Source organism: Dreissena polymorpha, chromosome 16, assembly GCF_020536995.1.
Source record: "Dreissena polymorpha isolate Duluth1 chromosome 16, UMN_Dpol_1.0, whole genome shotgun sequence".
Classification (NCBI taxonomy): Eukaryota; Metazoa; Mollusca; class Bivalvia; order Myida; family Dreissenidae; genus Dreissena; species Dreissena polymorpha.
Genome location: NC_068370.1, coordinates 19270834 through 19288837, shown reverse-complemented (window position 1 = coordinate 19288837; position 18004 = coordinate 19270834). Strand labels below are relative to the sequence as shown.

Sequence of the window (18004 nt, the reverse complement as noted above, 5' to 3'; positions counted from 1 at the left end):
CTTACGCCATGTCTGAAAGTGCTCAAGGTGAGCAATTATGAACAACCGATGTCCAACAACGCCTTGTTAGATGTGTGTGGCCAACTTTAAAGTTATTTATGACATATTTCACTCATGTTGGATGTGTGTATTGGAGGTAAACTTAGGAAAAATATGTATCAAAATCAAGTAAACAATAACCATATTTTTAGTTCCCCTGAGTACAATGTGCTCATGATGAGCTTTTGTAATCGCCTTTTGTCCATCATGCGTTGTGCATTGTGCGTGTCACAATTTGCCTTTTAAACACTCTAGAGGCCAAATTTATTGTCCGATCTAAATGAAATGTGGTCAGAAGATTTGTGCCAATAATATCTTGGACGAGTTCAAAAATGGTTCCGGTTGGTTGAAAAACATGGCCGCCAGAGGGTGGACTTTTTTCCTATAGTAAAACCTTGTGAACACTCTGGAGGCTACATTTATTGTCTGATCTTTATGAAAATGGTTCTAGGTGCTTGAAAAACATGGCCGCCAGGGGGCGGGGCATTTAGCCTAATTTGTCTATATATGGCTATAGTAAAACCTTGTTAACACTCTAGATGCCACATTTAGTGTCAGATCTTTATGAAACTTGGTCAGAAGATTCTTCCCAATCATATCATGGATTGACTTGTAAATAGTTCTTTTTGGTTGAAAAACAAGGCCCCCAGGGGGTGGGACATTTTTCCTAATACGGCGATAGTAAATCATGTTTGCTCTCTGAAAGTCACATTTATTGTTCAATCTTCATTAAACTTGATCAGAAGATTTATTTTAATGATACCTTGGATGAGTTTGAAAATGGTTCCGGTCTGTTGAAAAACATGGCCACCAGTAGGTGAGTAAATTATCCTTAAATGGCTATTGTAAAACCTTGCTGGCACTCTAAAAGTAACATTTATAGTTCACTCTTCATGAAACTTGGTCAGAACATTTGTTCTTATGATATCTTGGGCTGCATAGAATAGGTCAGTGCCTTTGTTTCTCAGGTAAGCAACTTTCAGGCCCTCTTGTTTTAAAGAGTTTGAAGAAATCTGTTGTTGTTGTTTGTAAATGTGTGCATGTCTTGTTCTAAATATTTGTGCCTGTGATTGTTATTTTTCAGGACACCAATCCTATATTTCTGTTCAGCAAAAGCACAATTGAAAGTTCGGTTCCACCATCCCCTAGTGTTAACTATGGATCAGGTACTTAAACTACAACCTTTTAAAAATGCCTAGTATCAGTTGATTTAATTATAAAATGTATTAACATTGTATTATGTAAATTTTGAATAATGCATCAGAAATAGAATACAATTCATAATTATGTCTTTTTCCACACATTACTTAGCAATTAATTAGTTTTAATATGAGACAAACTATATGAAACAAATAGCAAATTTTAGCGAGGTTATTCATGGAAAGTTCAAGCTGTTCTATTTAACCATCGGTTTGTGATAGTGTTATTATATGATTATGGAATCAGAGTGAGCAACTGTGATCGGTGTATGTCTGGTGTTGTATAGTTTGTGGTTCACTTTACCTAGTTACCAATTTTATCTTAAGACACTTTGTCAGGATGTTATATCTAGGTCAAGTTGGAATTAGGGTCAAATGTGGTAAAATAATAGGTCACAAAGTCTATTTTATCACTTTTTTGAAGAAAAGTGCAAGCCATTCTCCTCACTCAGCATAAGTTTTGGTGTCTGAGGTAGATTGCAGCTGTTTAGTAAGCTAATTTCTCAGGAATGAAGGATTGTGTTCAAAGTACTAAACTAGATTGTCCATGATAAAATAGGCCATAGGTTTTCAAACTCTAGCTTAAAATTTGTCAAAACAAAGAGTGATTTTAAACTTTCAGAGCTCCAGGTAAGACATGTATCTTTAATATTAACGCACTAGAAATTAAAAAAAAGCATTGACATTCGGCCTAATTGGTGACATTACGCATTTCAAATAGTGTAATGTCAAATCTATTTAGCTGCTAAGACAGATTAACTTGAATACCCTGCATAGGAAATAGTGTAAGTAATTCATGGACTCCATTAAGCGGACCTGTATTTCTCATTAAAATAGCGTCAAGTTATCTATCAGGATCAAGACAAGAAATAACACAATTATTACTAGTTCTTCTCAGCTATGACACTGCCATGTATTGATGGACAATCTGTACATTCATATTTTGATGGATTTTAAAATAAGTTTGTACAACTGTCCACAATGGTAAGACAGTGTATGGTGTTAACATCCGTCTCCTTAGCTAAAAGTTCACAATTAAAGGTCAAATGTAAAATTTTCTGTCTCAGCCATTTATTTTCCATATATTTATTGATTTTGAAATAACTTGGCACAAATGTCCACCATAGTAAGCCAAAGTGTCGTTAGTAACTGTTGTCTTCCAACCTTAAAGGTCTAGGTCACACTTATACGTCATAAGTCGAATTTGGTCACAAGACAACAGAAAATTCTCAGTCATAATTTTTCCGTATATTAATTGATTTGGAAATAACTTGGCACTTAAAACAGTTTTCTTAAACTGTACCTTTGTCAATCATCATGCTTTTTATCTCACCTGAGCACAATGTGCTCATGGTGAGCTTTTGTAAACGCCTTTTGTCCGTTGTGTGTCGTGCTGTGTCAACATTTGCCTTGTTAACACTCTAGAGGCCACATTTATTGTCTGATCTTAATGAAATTTGGTCAGAAGATTTATGCCAATGATATCTTGGATGAGTTTAAAATGGTTCGGGTTGGTTGAAAAACATGGCTGCCAGGGGGCGGGTATAATTCCATATACATGTGTGTATGGCTATAGATTAAGCTTGTTTTTACTCTAAAAGCCACATTTATTGTCCGATCTTCATGAAACTTGGTCAGAAGATTTGTCCCAATGATATCTTGGATGAGTTCGAAATTGGTTCTGGTTCGTTGGAACATATGGCCGCCAGGGGATGGGGCATTTGTCCTTTAAATATGGCTATATATGACTATAGTAAAACCTTGTTAACACTTTAGAGGCCACATCAATGGTCTGATCTTCATCACACTTTGTCAGAAAATTGTGTCCCAATGATATCTTGGATGAAATTTGAAAATGGTTCCCGTTTGTTGAAAAACATGGCCACCTGCAGGGGGCGTGTTTTTTTTTCTTATATCGCTACATGTATATATGGCTATAATAACATCTTGTTTACACTCTAGAGGCCACATTTATTGTCTGATCTTCTTGAAACTTGGAAGAGTTCGAAAATAGTTCTGGTTGGTTGAAAAATATGGCTTCCTTGGTGCAGGGCATTTTTCCTTATATGACTATAGTAAAAACTTGTCAACACTCTTTAAGTCACATTTATAGTCCAATCTTCATGAAACTTGGTCAGAACATTTGTTCTGATGACATCTTGGATGAGTTTGAAAATGGTTCTGGTCTGTTGATAAACATGACCCCAAGGGGGCTGGGCATTTTTCCTGATATGGCGTTGATCATCATGAAACTTGGTTGGAAGATTTGTCTTATTGATATCTTAGACAAGTTTGAAAATTGTTACATTTGCTATAAAAACATGGCCACCCTCAGGGGGCAGGGCATTTTTCCTTACATGTATATGGCTATATATGGCTATAGTAAAAACTTTTTTACACTCTAGAGGTCACATTGATTGTCCAATCTTTATGAAACTTGGTCAGAACATTTGATTTAATTATATCTTGAATGAGTTCTAAAATGGTTCCAGTCTGTTAAAAGACATGGCCGCAAGGTGGCGGGGAATTTATCCATATATGGCTATTGTAAAACCTATTTAGCACTCTTAAAGTAAAATTTATATATTTTTATCTTATATGGCTTTAGTAAAAATTTGTAAACACTTAAAAAGTCACATTAATAGTCACAATGTCAAGACTTGGTCAGAACATATGTTTTGATGTTATCTTAGATGAGTTCGAAAATGGTTCTGGTCTGTTGAAAAACATGGCCGTACAGGGGCAGTGCATTTTTCCTTATTTGGCTATAGTAAAACCTTGTTAACACTCTAGAGGAAACATTTATTGTTTGATCATCATGAAACTTGGTCAGAAGATTTGTCCTAACGATATCTTGGACGAGTTTGAAAATGGTTCCATTTGCTTGAAAAACATGCTGCTGGGGGATGGGCATTTTTCCTTATATGGCTATATATGTCTATAGTAAAACCTTGTTATCACTCTAGAGGCCACATTTATTGTTCAACTTTTATGAAAATTGGTCAGAACAATATTTTAGCTCATCTATTTTTTGAAAAAAAAAGAGCTATTGTTATCACCTGAGCGTCGGCGTGTGGTTAAGTTTTGTGTTTAAGTCCACTTTTCTCATAAAGTATAAAAGCTATTGCATTCAAACATGGCACACTTACTTACTTTCATAAGGGGACTGGGCAGGCAAAGTTAGAGAACTCTGGCTGGCACTTTGACAGAATTATGTGCCCTTTTTTATCCCAGCCGAAAAAAAATTCGGAGGGGATATAGTAATTGGTCCCGTCCGTCATTCTGTCCATGTGGCATTCCATTTCTGGATTTTTTTTTTCTAGATATTTTGTTAAGAATATTTGGACACCTCAACCATTGTTTTTTTAAACAACCCCAATAATTCCACTCTATTCCAGATGTTGACCTTGAAGGCCAAGTGGAAGGATCTTTGATAATGCCACCAGCCTATGAGACTGTGGTATCCCGAGCACAGTTGGCTCTGGTCAGTATCCTTTCTTCTTAATGGGTTGAGAATCTTTATTTTTATGCCCCCAGATCGAATGATCGGGGCATATTGTTTTTGGCCTGTCTGTCTGTCATTCTGTCCCAAAACTTTAACCTTGGTTAAAGTTTTGCAATAACTTTTGCAATATTGAAGATAGCAACTTGATATTTGGCATGCATGTGTATCTCATGAAGCTGCACATTTTGAGTGGTGAAAGGTCAAGGTCATCCTTCAAGGTCAAAAGTAAAAAAATACAATCAAGGGAAGTAATAAGCTTTTAAAGGGAGATAATTTCTAAACCTGCCAAATGATATATTGAAATTTATTTTAAAGCGGCGCAATAGGGGGCATTGTGTTTCTGACAAACACATCTCTTGTTAGTTCATCTGAGCACAAAGTGCTTTATTGTAGTCATTCTATGTCTGGCTTCATGTGAGGTGTGTTGTTTTTAGCTTGATACCATTGTAGATTCCATATTTTTATGCTCTCACTTTATGAAGGGGGGCATAGGGACTGACCCATGTCTGTGAGTTAATTTGTCTGTCCATTTTTCTATCCATCCCATTTTGTGTATGGTGCGTGAATCAGAAAGTATTGTTGGTGGAGGGATGGAACTTTGCAAACATATCAACCAACATAAGAACTAGCCTACCTCCATATATTTTTGCGGATATTTTTGACATTACTTAAGTTTTTGCCAAGTTTTTGTAAAATGACTTTTTTAGTTTATTCTGAGCACATAGTTCTCATGGAGAGCTTTTAGGATACAGTGTTTTTTGTTGTCAGTCAGTGCATGGGAATGTGTGTATCTTTTCTTCAAGCATCTTCTCTCTTGAATTGAAATTAAACTCCTCCGAAACTGCAAGGCTGAACAGTTTGGTATTTGGTGTGTTACATCACATGGTGGCCCTTTACCAAGTTTGTTCAAATTATGTCTCTACAGTCAAGACTTGCCTTGCGCCAGGGACCACCCATTTAACACAGACTTTAATAGGGAATACCATTAAATAATCTCCCCCCAACTTGAGGTTCAGCATGTAACATGGTATCTAAGTAGTTTATATACATTTCAATATGGGCTTCAATGAGACATTTGTTTCACATAACAAAAGAATTATGTTGTTATGATGTGTGCTTTGTATACTTTGGTGAAAAAATGTTGGATATTATGGTGGAAAAAATGTTTTAAGCTCTTATGTTTATCACCAAGAGTGAAATCTATCACTGTCAGTCATGTCAATATTAAATTGAAAACAGTTGTAAATGAAGTTATTGAATTAAACTTACTGTTAGTGAGTGTCAAACAGCACATTTGAAATTGAGCTGTAATATGTTACAGCAATTCCAAGAGGTGGACACAGAGGAGCTTCGTGCCTGTGAGAGACTCATCCATGATCAGCATCTCCAGCAACAAGGCTGGGCTGCTGTTGTAGCAAACTTAGAAGACATTACAGGGTAAGTTCTATTCGAGATGGATAGATGGGATAAATAATTGGTCAAATGATTCTAGCACTACATAATATAGACAATATCTACAATTATTAATAAAATGTGAATATGTATGTTTATGCATGACAACAACTTTTGTATTTGTTCAAAAAGAGAAGAACCGGAGGCGCAATGGAACCAACATTACAAGATAATGATTGTGTGAAATTACAGAGTTTACATAAGCAATTTCCTTGTTTTGCCTTCTTTGTTAGAACAAGATCATTGTATATATTTTTCCACAAAATCAAAGTGTGTAACATTAGTAGAACAACAAGATTTTTTTTTTTTAGTTCGACTAATATATATGAAATATATATAGTGGAGCTATCCTACTCACCCGGGCGTCGGCGTTTCTGTTTCCATTAGCGTGCAAATGTTAAAGTTTTCGTACTACCCCAATTATTTTAATTGTCCCTTGACATATTGCTTTCATATTTTGTATACTTGTTTACCAACATGACCCCAACCTATAAACAAGGGCAGACAACTCTATCAAGCATTTTGTCATAATTATGGCGCCTTTTCCACTTAGAATATGCAGCAAATGTTAAAGTTTTCGTACTACCCCATTTATTTTCATTGTCCCTTGACATATTGCTTTCATATTTTGCATACTTGTTTACCAACATCACCCCAACCTATTAACAAGAGCAGACAACTCTATCAAGCATTTTGTCATAATTATTGCCCCTTTTATACTTAGAATATGCATATTATTGATAGATCTATGTTAAAGTTTGTGTACTACCCCAAATATTTCCTATATCCTTTGACATATTGCTTTTATATGTTGCATACTTGTTTACCAACATGACCCTAAACTATAAACAAGAGCAGACCACTGTATCAAGCATTTTGACATAATTATGGCCCCTTTTACACTTAGATAATTGAACATTTTGCTTAAATTGCCATAACTTCTTTATTTATGATCACATTTTATTATTACTTTGACAAAACAACACTTACCTGAATACCACAATGGATTCCACCAAACAATACCCCACGCCCCTACCCAGAATCCCCCCCCCCTTTTTTTTTTTGTAAACATCATCTAATAAATTACCACACCCCACATTATACCCCCCTCTCATCCCCCCGACCACCCCCCCAAATTTTTTTTTTTCCTTTTTTTATTTTTGAAAGATCGTCTAATAAATTACCCCACCCCACATTATACCCCCTCTCACCCCCCCCCCCCCCCCCCAGAAATGTTTTTTTTTTCCTTTTTTTATTTTTGAAATTTGTCTAATAAATTATTGAATATGAACAATTTCCCCATGATGGCTTACGTTATACTGTCAAGCACTTGAATAGTCCAGCGCGCTGTCCTCTGACAGCTCTTGTTTTTTAGCCTTATTTGACCTGTCATCCTAAGTGATCTATTGAACTTTCTATAGAAAGCCTCTTTCGCATAAGAGACAACTGCTTATCATTTTAATATAGTTCTTATACTAATTACACTAGTACACTAAACTTATGTGTAATATGTTGTTAATTTCTGGCTGCGTTAATACGTTAAATTAAAATTAGTTTAGGCGCGTGTTTGGTTTGTGATTAATTCTTGGTAAGTGTGAGGTTTGGCTGGCCCTCTTACTGGTTTAAACCCCTATGCTTTGAACTGAGTGTTCCAATTTGGTGATTCCAGTTTTAAAGTAACATAAATACTCAAAATCAATGAATATTTTGCAAAATATTTTGTAAAATAAAGTTAACCTATAAAATATCAGTCTTCCTTATAGCAATAGCCAAAATTTCAACGCTAGATGTGGTATTGTAAAATAGATTTAACGAGATACAAAAAGTGTTTTTTCTGCGACAATATATTCCATGTTAATATACCGCCAAGTTATCCAAACATTTATGAGAAAATGCGAGACTGGCTCCGGGCAGCTTTGGAAGAACGACATATTCATGAGATAGAAATGCGATGTGCTTCCGAAGCTGCCTGAATTCAATCTCGTGTTCGCTCCCAAATGTTCGGATATCGTAGCCTGAAATTCACATGGAATATATTGTGACACAAAAAAATACAAATGAGCATTTTGTATCGCATTAAATCTATGTTACCAGACCACATCTAGTGTTGAAATTTTGGCTATTACTATACGGAACATTGATTTTTTTATGTGTTCACTTTATTTTTCAAAATATTGTACAAAATATTTGTTGATTTTGAGTGACTATGGGCTTTTGATTATTTCATGTTTTATAGTAGGTTTTCTCTTTTGAAAGTGGTGGATAAGAATAAAAATGTATCGTCTAATATAGTTTTTTGGATTTATTTGTTTAATAATGTGCCTAGAAATGTAATATTTATGTGTGTTGTGGGGGCATCAGTGTGAGACTGCAGGCATTGAAGAATCCACTCGACCGCTCGCATATGCGAGTGAAGTTGACGGTCGGGAGAGTAAAGTTTGTTAAATACTCGACCGACCTGGCGAGTGCTGTTTTTCAAGTTGAGAAATATAAATTCAGCTCCAGAACTCCTGCCACATCAATACAAATTGCGAACAATTTTTCGAAAAAACAAAAAATAGGTTTTGTACACAAAGAAACTGCTCTTACGTTTTGACAATTAAAAATGACGTCACGGGCACAGTAAAAATAATTCTCGAAATCGGCTGCGCTCTTTTCGTAGGTGTCAGTGCTCTTAGCTAATCGATTAAAAGTTGAAAAAAACAGTTAAATATATTGGTCATTCCGTGAAGAATACAATTTCATTTTAATGTAGATATCAATAAAAAAAATTTCATAACTGGTTCATTATAATTCGTGATCAGAAGCCTTAGCCAAAATTTACCATATTGTAACCATTGGCAATCAAGCGTGTCTTTCAGTAAAAGTTCGTCTGAAATATTAAAACTCAGCATGGAAAAGGGTTCTATTTTAAAATATCTGCAAGGTGGTGGAGACAGGGACCAAAAAGAAAGGTCATCAAAACGAGAAGCCGAAAGTATTGAGAAAAGGAAACAGGTGCAGAAAACGTAAGGAAAGCAAATAACATCCATCAGATAATGTAGTTAATTTGTTTGCAGTTTAGTGTCACTTTGTTACGTAGGTTAAAAAGGTTCTGGTAGATCATAACTATAAATATAGATATATATTTTTATGCTCCCCAAAAAATTTATTTTGGGGGGAGCATATTGTCGCAACTTCATCTGTCCGTGTGTCTGTCCGTCCGTGCACAATTTTTGTCCTGGGCTATTTCTCAGCAACTAATGACCGGTATTCAATAAAACTTTATGGAAAGCTTCACTACCAAGAGGAGATGTGCATATTATCAGCAGGATTCTGGTCGGATGATTTTTCACAGAGTTATGGCCCTTTGAAAATTTTGAAATTTTCCATTAACTGTACATATAGTGCAATTCTTGTTCGGGCTATTTCTCAGCAACTAATGACCGGAATTCAATGAAACTTTATGGGAAGCTTCACTACCAAGAGGAGATGTTCATATTATCAGCAGGTTCTGGTCGGATGATTTTTCACAGAGTTATGGCCCTTTGAAATTTTCTATAAAAAATTTTTTGTCCCCCCAACTACTGTGCCCTCAAGACGTTTCCTTTTATCTGAATATATAGTGCAATATTATGACAAAAAAAATTTTGGGGAGCATCACCCGTCTCTGACAGTTTCTTGTTTTTAAATGCAGGGCGAGTAGATTAAAGTGAAGGGCGAGTGGATTGTCAGGCCTACACGCCCTGCAGGGCGAGTGGCTCTGGAAAAATTCTTCAATGCCTGGACTGTCAAACTTTTCTAGTTTACTCAATCTTAATAAAACTTGGCAAGAATGTTTATCTGGTATAATATCTGGGCTGTGTTTGTATGTGCACATGTCTTCAGAATGTTTATCTTTTAAATCTCATTGAATAGTGTTTGAGTGTAGAAAAAAAATTCAGTTCAATTTTTTGGGCAATTGGTTTACCTTAACCAGTGTTCATATTTAATGCCATAAACGTATTGAATTACGCAATTACTCTGAAAGGGAAGCAAACAATAATTGTTGGATACATGGGCTGCAGTTGAAATTTTATTTAAAAAATGGATCCCTGCCAATGTTTTCTTAAGTTTTGGAACAAATATTGGTGTATCCTTTTTCTTGTGGAACGTTCTGTGTGTTAGTTTAATATTCTGAATACACAGAATAAAGTATAGCTCAGATTGTGTTCCTTGGATATTTATTTCAGTGAACTGAAGCAAAGGACAGAGACATTCCACGAGTCTTTCAAGCAGTATCTTGAGTGCAGGAATGCATATAGAGAACTGATAACAAGGTTTGAAAGCAGTTTTAAATTATAATCTTTTTCCAAAGGCAGAGGCATATAGTTTTGGCTTTTAAGTCTGTTTATCTGTCACAAACTTTTCAGAGCTGTATCTCAGACACTTGCATATAAGACTTCAACATGAAACTTAATAGGTGTATAGATATCAATTAGGAGGAGTGCTATGAAAAAGAACAAGAACCCTACACTTTCTTAAAAAGAGTTGCAGTCCGTCAAACTGTCTTGATTGTTTGTCTGCCATTCCATTTTGCTGATGTTTTTCGGAAACACTTTAACATATTGACCTTATATTTGGTGTGTGAGTCTACCTGCAGATGAAGTGTGGGTTTCATTTTCAGTGCATTGATTTTTGGCGAAGTTATGGGCTTTGGACATAGTTAATTTCTCTATACACTGCAACTCCATTATATCGCGGTTTGCGGGATCCAAAGATCGCGATATATACGGCGCTCAATATAACTTGTCAGGTCATTCATGCATTTATATGTTGTTTTAAAAACAACTTGTGTCGACGCATCTTATGCACACAATTTGTTGAGATTGGTCAGTATGATTCTGTAACATTTACAGTGATTGTATACACCTGCATGTAAGGTACTTTGTGTATTCAGCAGCCTGAGCAATGATTGGCTGATACAATTACCAAGACGAAAGTGATTGACAGCTTGCATCATGTCAGTTTAAAGCGAAGTCAATAGAGAATGTTGTGAAAGATGACGCGCAAAATTACCTTTGATGTTGAGAAAGTTGGGGGGTTTTTCTGTCGCAGTACACAAGGGTGAATGTGATGCACAAAGAAGGAAAACCATCTGGACCAAACTGGATTTATGAATGTCGGATTACACAGAAAATTAGAGTGGGAGAAAAAATGGGATCCACGGCTGATTCGCGATATATTGGACATCGCGATATACCAGACCGCAATACATTGCAGTTGCAGTGTTATAAGCGTTTTTCAGAGGGTTTTTTACACAATGCTTTTAGATATTGAGCTGATTTTTAGCACTGCTGTTTTCAGAGAAACCTTAGGTATTGTCATAGCCAGCTCGTCCCCCGTCCGCATCATGCTAAAACCTTAACATTGGCTCTAAAATCATAGTGCTTCCACCTACAACTTTGAAACTTCATATGTAGCTGCACCTTGATGAGTTTTACACGCCACACCCATTTTTGGGTCACTAGGTCAAAGGTTAAGGTCACTGTGACCTCTAATTTATTATTCAAAACTGCATCCACAGCTGAGCGTTGGCACCGGCTTTGCGATGCTCTTGTTGGTTTGTGAGTCTACCGACATGACCAACAGATTAAGTGTGAAATTCCAGCATTTTCCTGGCATATCTATTGGTCTGTTAAACAGACCGAATTTGTAACATTATTTAAAATCTCAATTTTCAATTTTGTTAAAAAAAAAAAATTATTTGTTTTGAAAGAAGTGTGATTATAATGATTATTATATCTAAATGTTATTGTAATTTTAATCATAGCAAAGAGTTATATCAAATTAGTTTTTCCAATATCAGTGGACTTTTAGCCCCCTAAAATTCCCAATCCTTAAATTTATTTTTTTCCTAAAATGGTGAGGAAAATGCCTAAATTTGTTCCAGTCAATTGATTTGTTTGGGAAGTTATGGGCCTTGGACTTTTCTCTATAATAACCAATTTACGGAGATTTTTTACGCAACTCTTTCAGATATTGAGGATTTATTTGGTATGTGAGTCTACCTCTAAGACCTACAGATGAAGTGTGAAATTCGTTTCTGGTCCATTGATTTTTGCAAAGTTATGGGCCTTGGACTAAGAAAATTTCTCCTAATAATCATTTTCCGGAGGTTTTTTATGCAAAACTTTCAGATATTGAGCAGATTTTTGTTTTTTGAGTCTACATGACCTTCAGATGAACTGTGAAAGTCATTCCGGTGCATTGATTTTTGGTAAAGTTATGGGCCTTGAGCGTTTCTCTTAATTTTCTAAAATAGCTGTTGTGTAGTTTTTAAGAGCAGTAGGGGGCATTATGTTTCACAAACGCAGGTCTTGTTGTATGACGTAACCTTTCAGGTCTATATTCAGTGTTTTTTTTGGATGAAATATTCGGCGTTATTCGGCCCCATTCCCCCATTATTGAAGAGGAGGTTACCAGAATAATTGATAAATTCGCTGAAAAGCCCAGAAATGTTGAACTTTGAACATGAACATAACATGTTAATGAATAAAAGAGTTTGAATTATGTTTTTCTCCCTCTGTATGGTGAATTATAGTGTTAAAACTTGATTTTGTACTGTTACTAGCTAAGCATAGAAATTTCCCCCTTTTCCCCATTTACGCGCGAATTTTCCCCCTCTCAGGGGACCCTGACCCCCTTCCCCCAAAACTGAAAAAAAACACTGATATTTCAGATACTTTACTAGATTTCAACATGAAATTTAATGGGTGTATATGTATTAATGTGGAGAAGTAGCATGCAAAGGGAAATCAATAAACAAAATTTATTTTGCAGAGGATATCAATTCAACAAATTTGCTTGTTTTGTTTCAGTATGGAAGGGACCTGTTCACAGATTTGCAAAATGACAATAATTAAACATTCAAAAAAGAATGTTTTATGTTCAAATAAATTGAAAGAAACTCCAAACTGAGTCAAATGTTTGAAGTATCTTTTAGTTTATCAATACTTATCAATGGAAATCAAAAGAATGATCAAGCATTTGTTACGCTTTTAATTGATACTTTGGACTATAAATCTATTACTTTTATATTATTTTAAACATGAAGAATAAGTAGAACTTTTGATCATAAAGGAAGCTACCTTTGCTGCAAACGATTTGACTGTATGGAATTCAATACTACTGGGCATTGTCTGTACTTACCTATAGTCTGTATCTGTTGGGGGGATTCTGTACTCAACAACTCTTCAACCGTTGGATGGATTCTGTACTTAAGTACTCTTCAACCGTTAGATGGATTCTGTACTTAAGTACTCTAGCTGTTGGATGGATTCTGTACTCAACAACTCTTCAACTGTTAGATGGATTCTGTACTCAACTACTCTAAAACTGCTGGATGGACTCTGTACTCAACTACTCTAAAACTGCTGGATGGATTCTGTACTCAACTACTCTTTAGCTGTTGGATGGATTCTGTACTCAATCACTCTAAATCTGCTGAATGGATTCTGTTCTTAACTTCTCTTCAACTGCTGGTTGGATTCTGTACTCAAAAACTCTTCAAATGTTGGATTGATTCTGTACTCAAAAACTCTTCAAATGTTGGATTGATTCTGTACTCAAAAACTCTTCAAATGTTGGATTGATTCTGTACTCAACTACTCTTCAACTGCTGGGTGGATTCTGTACTCAACAACTCTTGAAGTGTTGATTGATTCTGTACTCAACTACTATATATCTGTTGGATATAGTAATTACTCAACTACTCTTTAACTTTTGGATGGACTATGTACTAAACTATTCATTAACTATTGGTTGGATTCTGTACTCAGCTACAATTTTACTTCTGTGTGTATTCTGTACTCAACTACTCTTCAACAGCAGGTTGGATTCTGGACTAAACTACTCTTTAACCATTGGATGTATTCTGTACTCAATTACCCTGAACTGTTGTGTTTATTCTGTACTCAACTATTTTTATGCCCCCCTTCGAAGAAGAGGGGGTATATTGCTTTGTTCATGTCGGTCTGTCGGTCGGTCGGTCTGTCGGTCCGTCCACCAGGTGGTTGTCAGACGATAACTCAAGAACGCTTGGGCCTAGGATCATGAAACTTCATAGGTACATTGATCATGACTCGCAGATGACCCCTATTGATTTTGAGGTCACTAGGTCAAAGGTCAAGGTCACGGTGACCTGAAATAGTAAAATGGTTTTTGAATGATAACTCAAACGCATACGCCTAGGATCATGAAACTTCATGGGTACATTGATCATGACTTGCAGATGACCCCTATTGATTTTGAGGTCACTGGGTCAAAGGTCAAGGTCACGGTGACCCGAAATAGTAAAATGGTTTCTGGATGATAACTCAAAAACGCAAACGCCTAGGATCATGAAACTTCATTGGTAGATTGATCATGACTCGCAGATGACCCCTATTGATTTTGAGGTCACTAGGTCAAAGGTCAAGGTCACGGTGACCCGAAATAGTAAAATGGTTTTCCAATGATAACTCAAGAACGCATACGCCTAGGATCATGAAACTTCATAGGTTGATTGATCATGACTTGCAGATGACCCCTATTGATTTTGAGGTCACAAGGTCAAAGGTCAAGGTCACGGTGACCCAAAATAGTAAAATGATTTTCGGATGATAACTCAAGAACGCTTTTGCCTAGGATCATGACACTTCATAGGTAGATTAATCGTGACCCGCAGATGACCCCTATTGATTTTGAGGTCACTAGGTCAAAGGTCAAGGTCACAGTGACAAAAATCGTATTCACACAATGGCTGCCACTACAATGGACAGCCCATATGAGGGGCATGCATGTTTTACAAACAGCCCTTGTTTTATTTTTAAATTAATTATAGACCTAGCTACAATTTAACTTCTGGGTGTATTTTCTGTACTTAAATACTCTTAAACTGTTGGGTGTATTGTGTACTTAACAATGCTTTAATTGTTGGATAGATTCTGAACTCAACTACTTTTTAGAAATGTTGACTATGTTTCAGTGTGAACCACTCTCTTGATCTACTGTCCAGAATACCAGTTCTCCCTTCTTTGGTGACAGCTACAGACAATATGGCTGCTGAACACAATCCTGATGAAGTCTCACAGTTGATGTTGTTTGATTGGATAAGCTCGCAAGTAGGAATATAATAAATACATCAAACAATATCCTAATATGCACAAACTCGAAAAAAAACAACAGATTTGACTTACCTGTAAAATTCCATCCAAAACTTAATCCCTCCATGTTTCTTTTATGTACCATGACAAAGGCCCCCCCACAAGCCACAGTGATATAAATTGAACATTCTGTTTATTGTTCTATGTCAGTGTACCTATTTGTTTGTAGTCCATTTCATTCTTGAATGTATCCGAAGTATATAGTGAATTAAATATAACTCTGTGAAAACAAAATTTGGTCTGGTAAAGGGTATAACATCATCTCTAGAAGTTAAGTTCCAAGATTACTAACTCTGATGTCTTTTAAAGTTCACCTATAATCAAAAGTTAACAAGAATGTCAAGAGGATTGGGTGTTTGACAATATATATAAATAAATAAATATCTATCTATATACATATATATTTATGCCCCCCTTCGAAGAAGAGGGGGTATATTGCTTTGCTCATGTCGGTCGGTCGGTCGGTCGGTCGGTCGGTCCGTCCACCAGGTGGTTGTCGTATGATAACTCAAGAACGCATATGCCTAGGATCATGAAACTTCATAGGTAGATTGATCATGACTCGCAGATGACCCCTATAGATTTTGAGGTCACTAGGTCAAAGGTCAAGGTCACGGTGACCCGAAATAGTAAATTGGTTTCCGGATGATAACTCAAGAACGCATACGCCTAGGATCATGAAACTTCATGGGTAGATTGATCATGACTTGCAGATGACCCCTATTGATTTTGAGGTCACTAGGTCAAAGGTCAAGGTCACGGTGACCCGAAATAGTAAAATGGTTTCCGGATGATAACTCAAGAATGCATACGCCTAGGATCATGAAACTTCATGGGTAGATTGATCATGACTTGCAGATGACCCCTATTGATTTTGAGGTCACTAGGTCAAAGGTCAAGGTCACGGTGACCCGAAATAGTAAAATGGTTTCCGGATGATAACTCAAGAATGCATACGCCTAGGATCATGAAACTTCATGGGTAGATTGATCATGACTCGCAGATGACCCCTATTGATTTTGAGGTCACTAGGTCAAAGGTCAAGGTCACGGTGACCCGAAATAGTAAAATGGTTTCCGGTTGATAACTCAAGAACGCATACGCCTAGGATCATGAAACTTCATGGGTAGATTGATCAAGACTCGCAGATGACCCCTATTGATTTTGAGGTCACAAGGTCAAAGGTCAAGGTCACGGTGACCCGAAATAGTAAAATGATTTTCGGATGATAACTCAAGAACGCTTTTGCCTAGGATCATGACACTTCATAGGTACATTGATCGTGACTCGCAGATGACCCCTATTGATTTTCAGTTCACTAGTTTATTCTGTTTTCACACTGTCCAGTAAAGAGACTTACAAATTGAATTTTTGACACATGTTCATTCATAATGATGTATAAGCCTTTGTTTCTGTGCCAGTAAATACTATGTTTATGGAAATGACGTGAGAATTCAACATTTAAAAAACCAATGTAATATGATATGTAATATTATATGGCAACAGGACAGTTGTGATTTGCTGGGTCAATTCTATTTAGCTTGACCATCCAAGCGGTTGATAGGTTTGACAAACTGGTGGTCTGAAACATTGAGAAAATGTCACGATTCACTGACAATAAATCAAACATGTAATTCTTGCTATGCAACTTGCATTTAATTTTGTCAATTCAAATTATACATAAAAATATAATTAATTTTTAATCTGCTTGTTAATTGAAAAACAGCAACACAGTTTGTATGTATAAAACAATGTTAATACATAAATAGGATCAAGCATATTAAAATATCAACTTAGATTTAGTTTCCTTTACTGATTTGTAAAGTTAGGTTAATATTTGTGTATTGAACAAAAATAACAACAGTGTAAAGAAAAGTTAATTTGGGGATGTTCTATCCAAACCCTGAGAGTTCAGATTTCCTCAAATGCCAAGTAAAGATTGTAAATTTCAACACACTCCTCTGGTTAGTTTTCAGAGGCACATATAATTAACTTTTGAGCTTAGTGTCTCATTTGTACATGCATTACTGTATTAACTCCAAATCAACTAGTACAAGTGGTAGGCCAGTATTACATGGACTGGTGTTCACTGTTTACACAGTTTCACAACCCCATCTGATACTGGTCAGTATCTTGGCAAGTGGCCAAAGTTGGGAGTGGAATTAATGGTCTATTACATAACTGACTTCTGTGTGTGGTAACACATGATACTGGTCATGTGGTCAAGTTGCACTTGTATACATTTGCCCAATACACAACACTAGCCTTGGCTATTTAATCAGATTGCATTGCTATCTATGGTGGTCATTGACTAGGGGAGTTAACTGCTATAAATAACATGTTTCATTACCATTAATTAATAAAACATTACAAATTGTGTGCACAATTCACATATTGTCAAATAAGTCAAAATGTGTGAAAGGAATCCAAAAAATCAAAGACTCAATCATATAATGGATATAATTGATTAGTATAGGTCCTGATTGGTTTTTGCACTATTAATTGGATACATTTCACAGGTCATTGACATACAGTGACAAAAAACATATTCACACAATGGCTGTCACTACAACAGAGAGCCCATATGGGGGGCATGCATGTTTTACAAACAGCCCTTGTTTATTTTATTTTAAGTCATACTTTTA

General features: G+C 36.0%; 1 protein-coding gene across 4 annotated transcripts in view; it reads left to right on the top strand.

Moving 5' to 3' along the window:
- The window catches only part of LOC127862909 (RB1-inducible coiled-coil protein 1-like), a 115462-nt gene that overhangs the window by 19774 nt on the left and 77684 nt on the right, over nucleotides 1–18004 (top strand). For all 4 annotated transcript variants that reach the window (XM_052402181.1, XM_052402182.1, XM_052402183.1 and 1 more), the window contains exons 4-8: nucleotides 1124–1205; nucleotides 4637–4722; nucleotides 6065–6180; nucleotides 10407–10493; nucleotides 15182–15317. In XM_052402181.1, the coding sequence (XP_052258141.1) occupies nucleotides 1124–1205; nucleotides 4637–4722; nucleotides 6065–6180; nucleotides 10407–10493; nucleotides 15182–15317 (507 nt within the window). The remainder of the gene's footprint in view (nucleotides 1–1123; nucleotides 1206–4636; nucleotides 4723–6064; nucleotides 6181–10406; nucleotides 10494–15181; nucleotides 15318–18004) is intronic.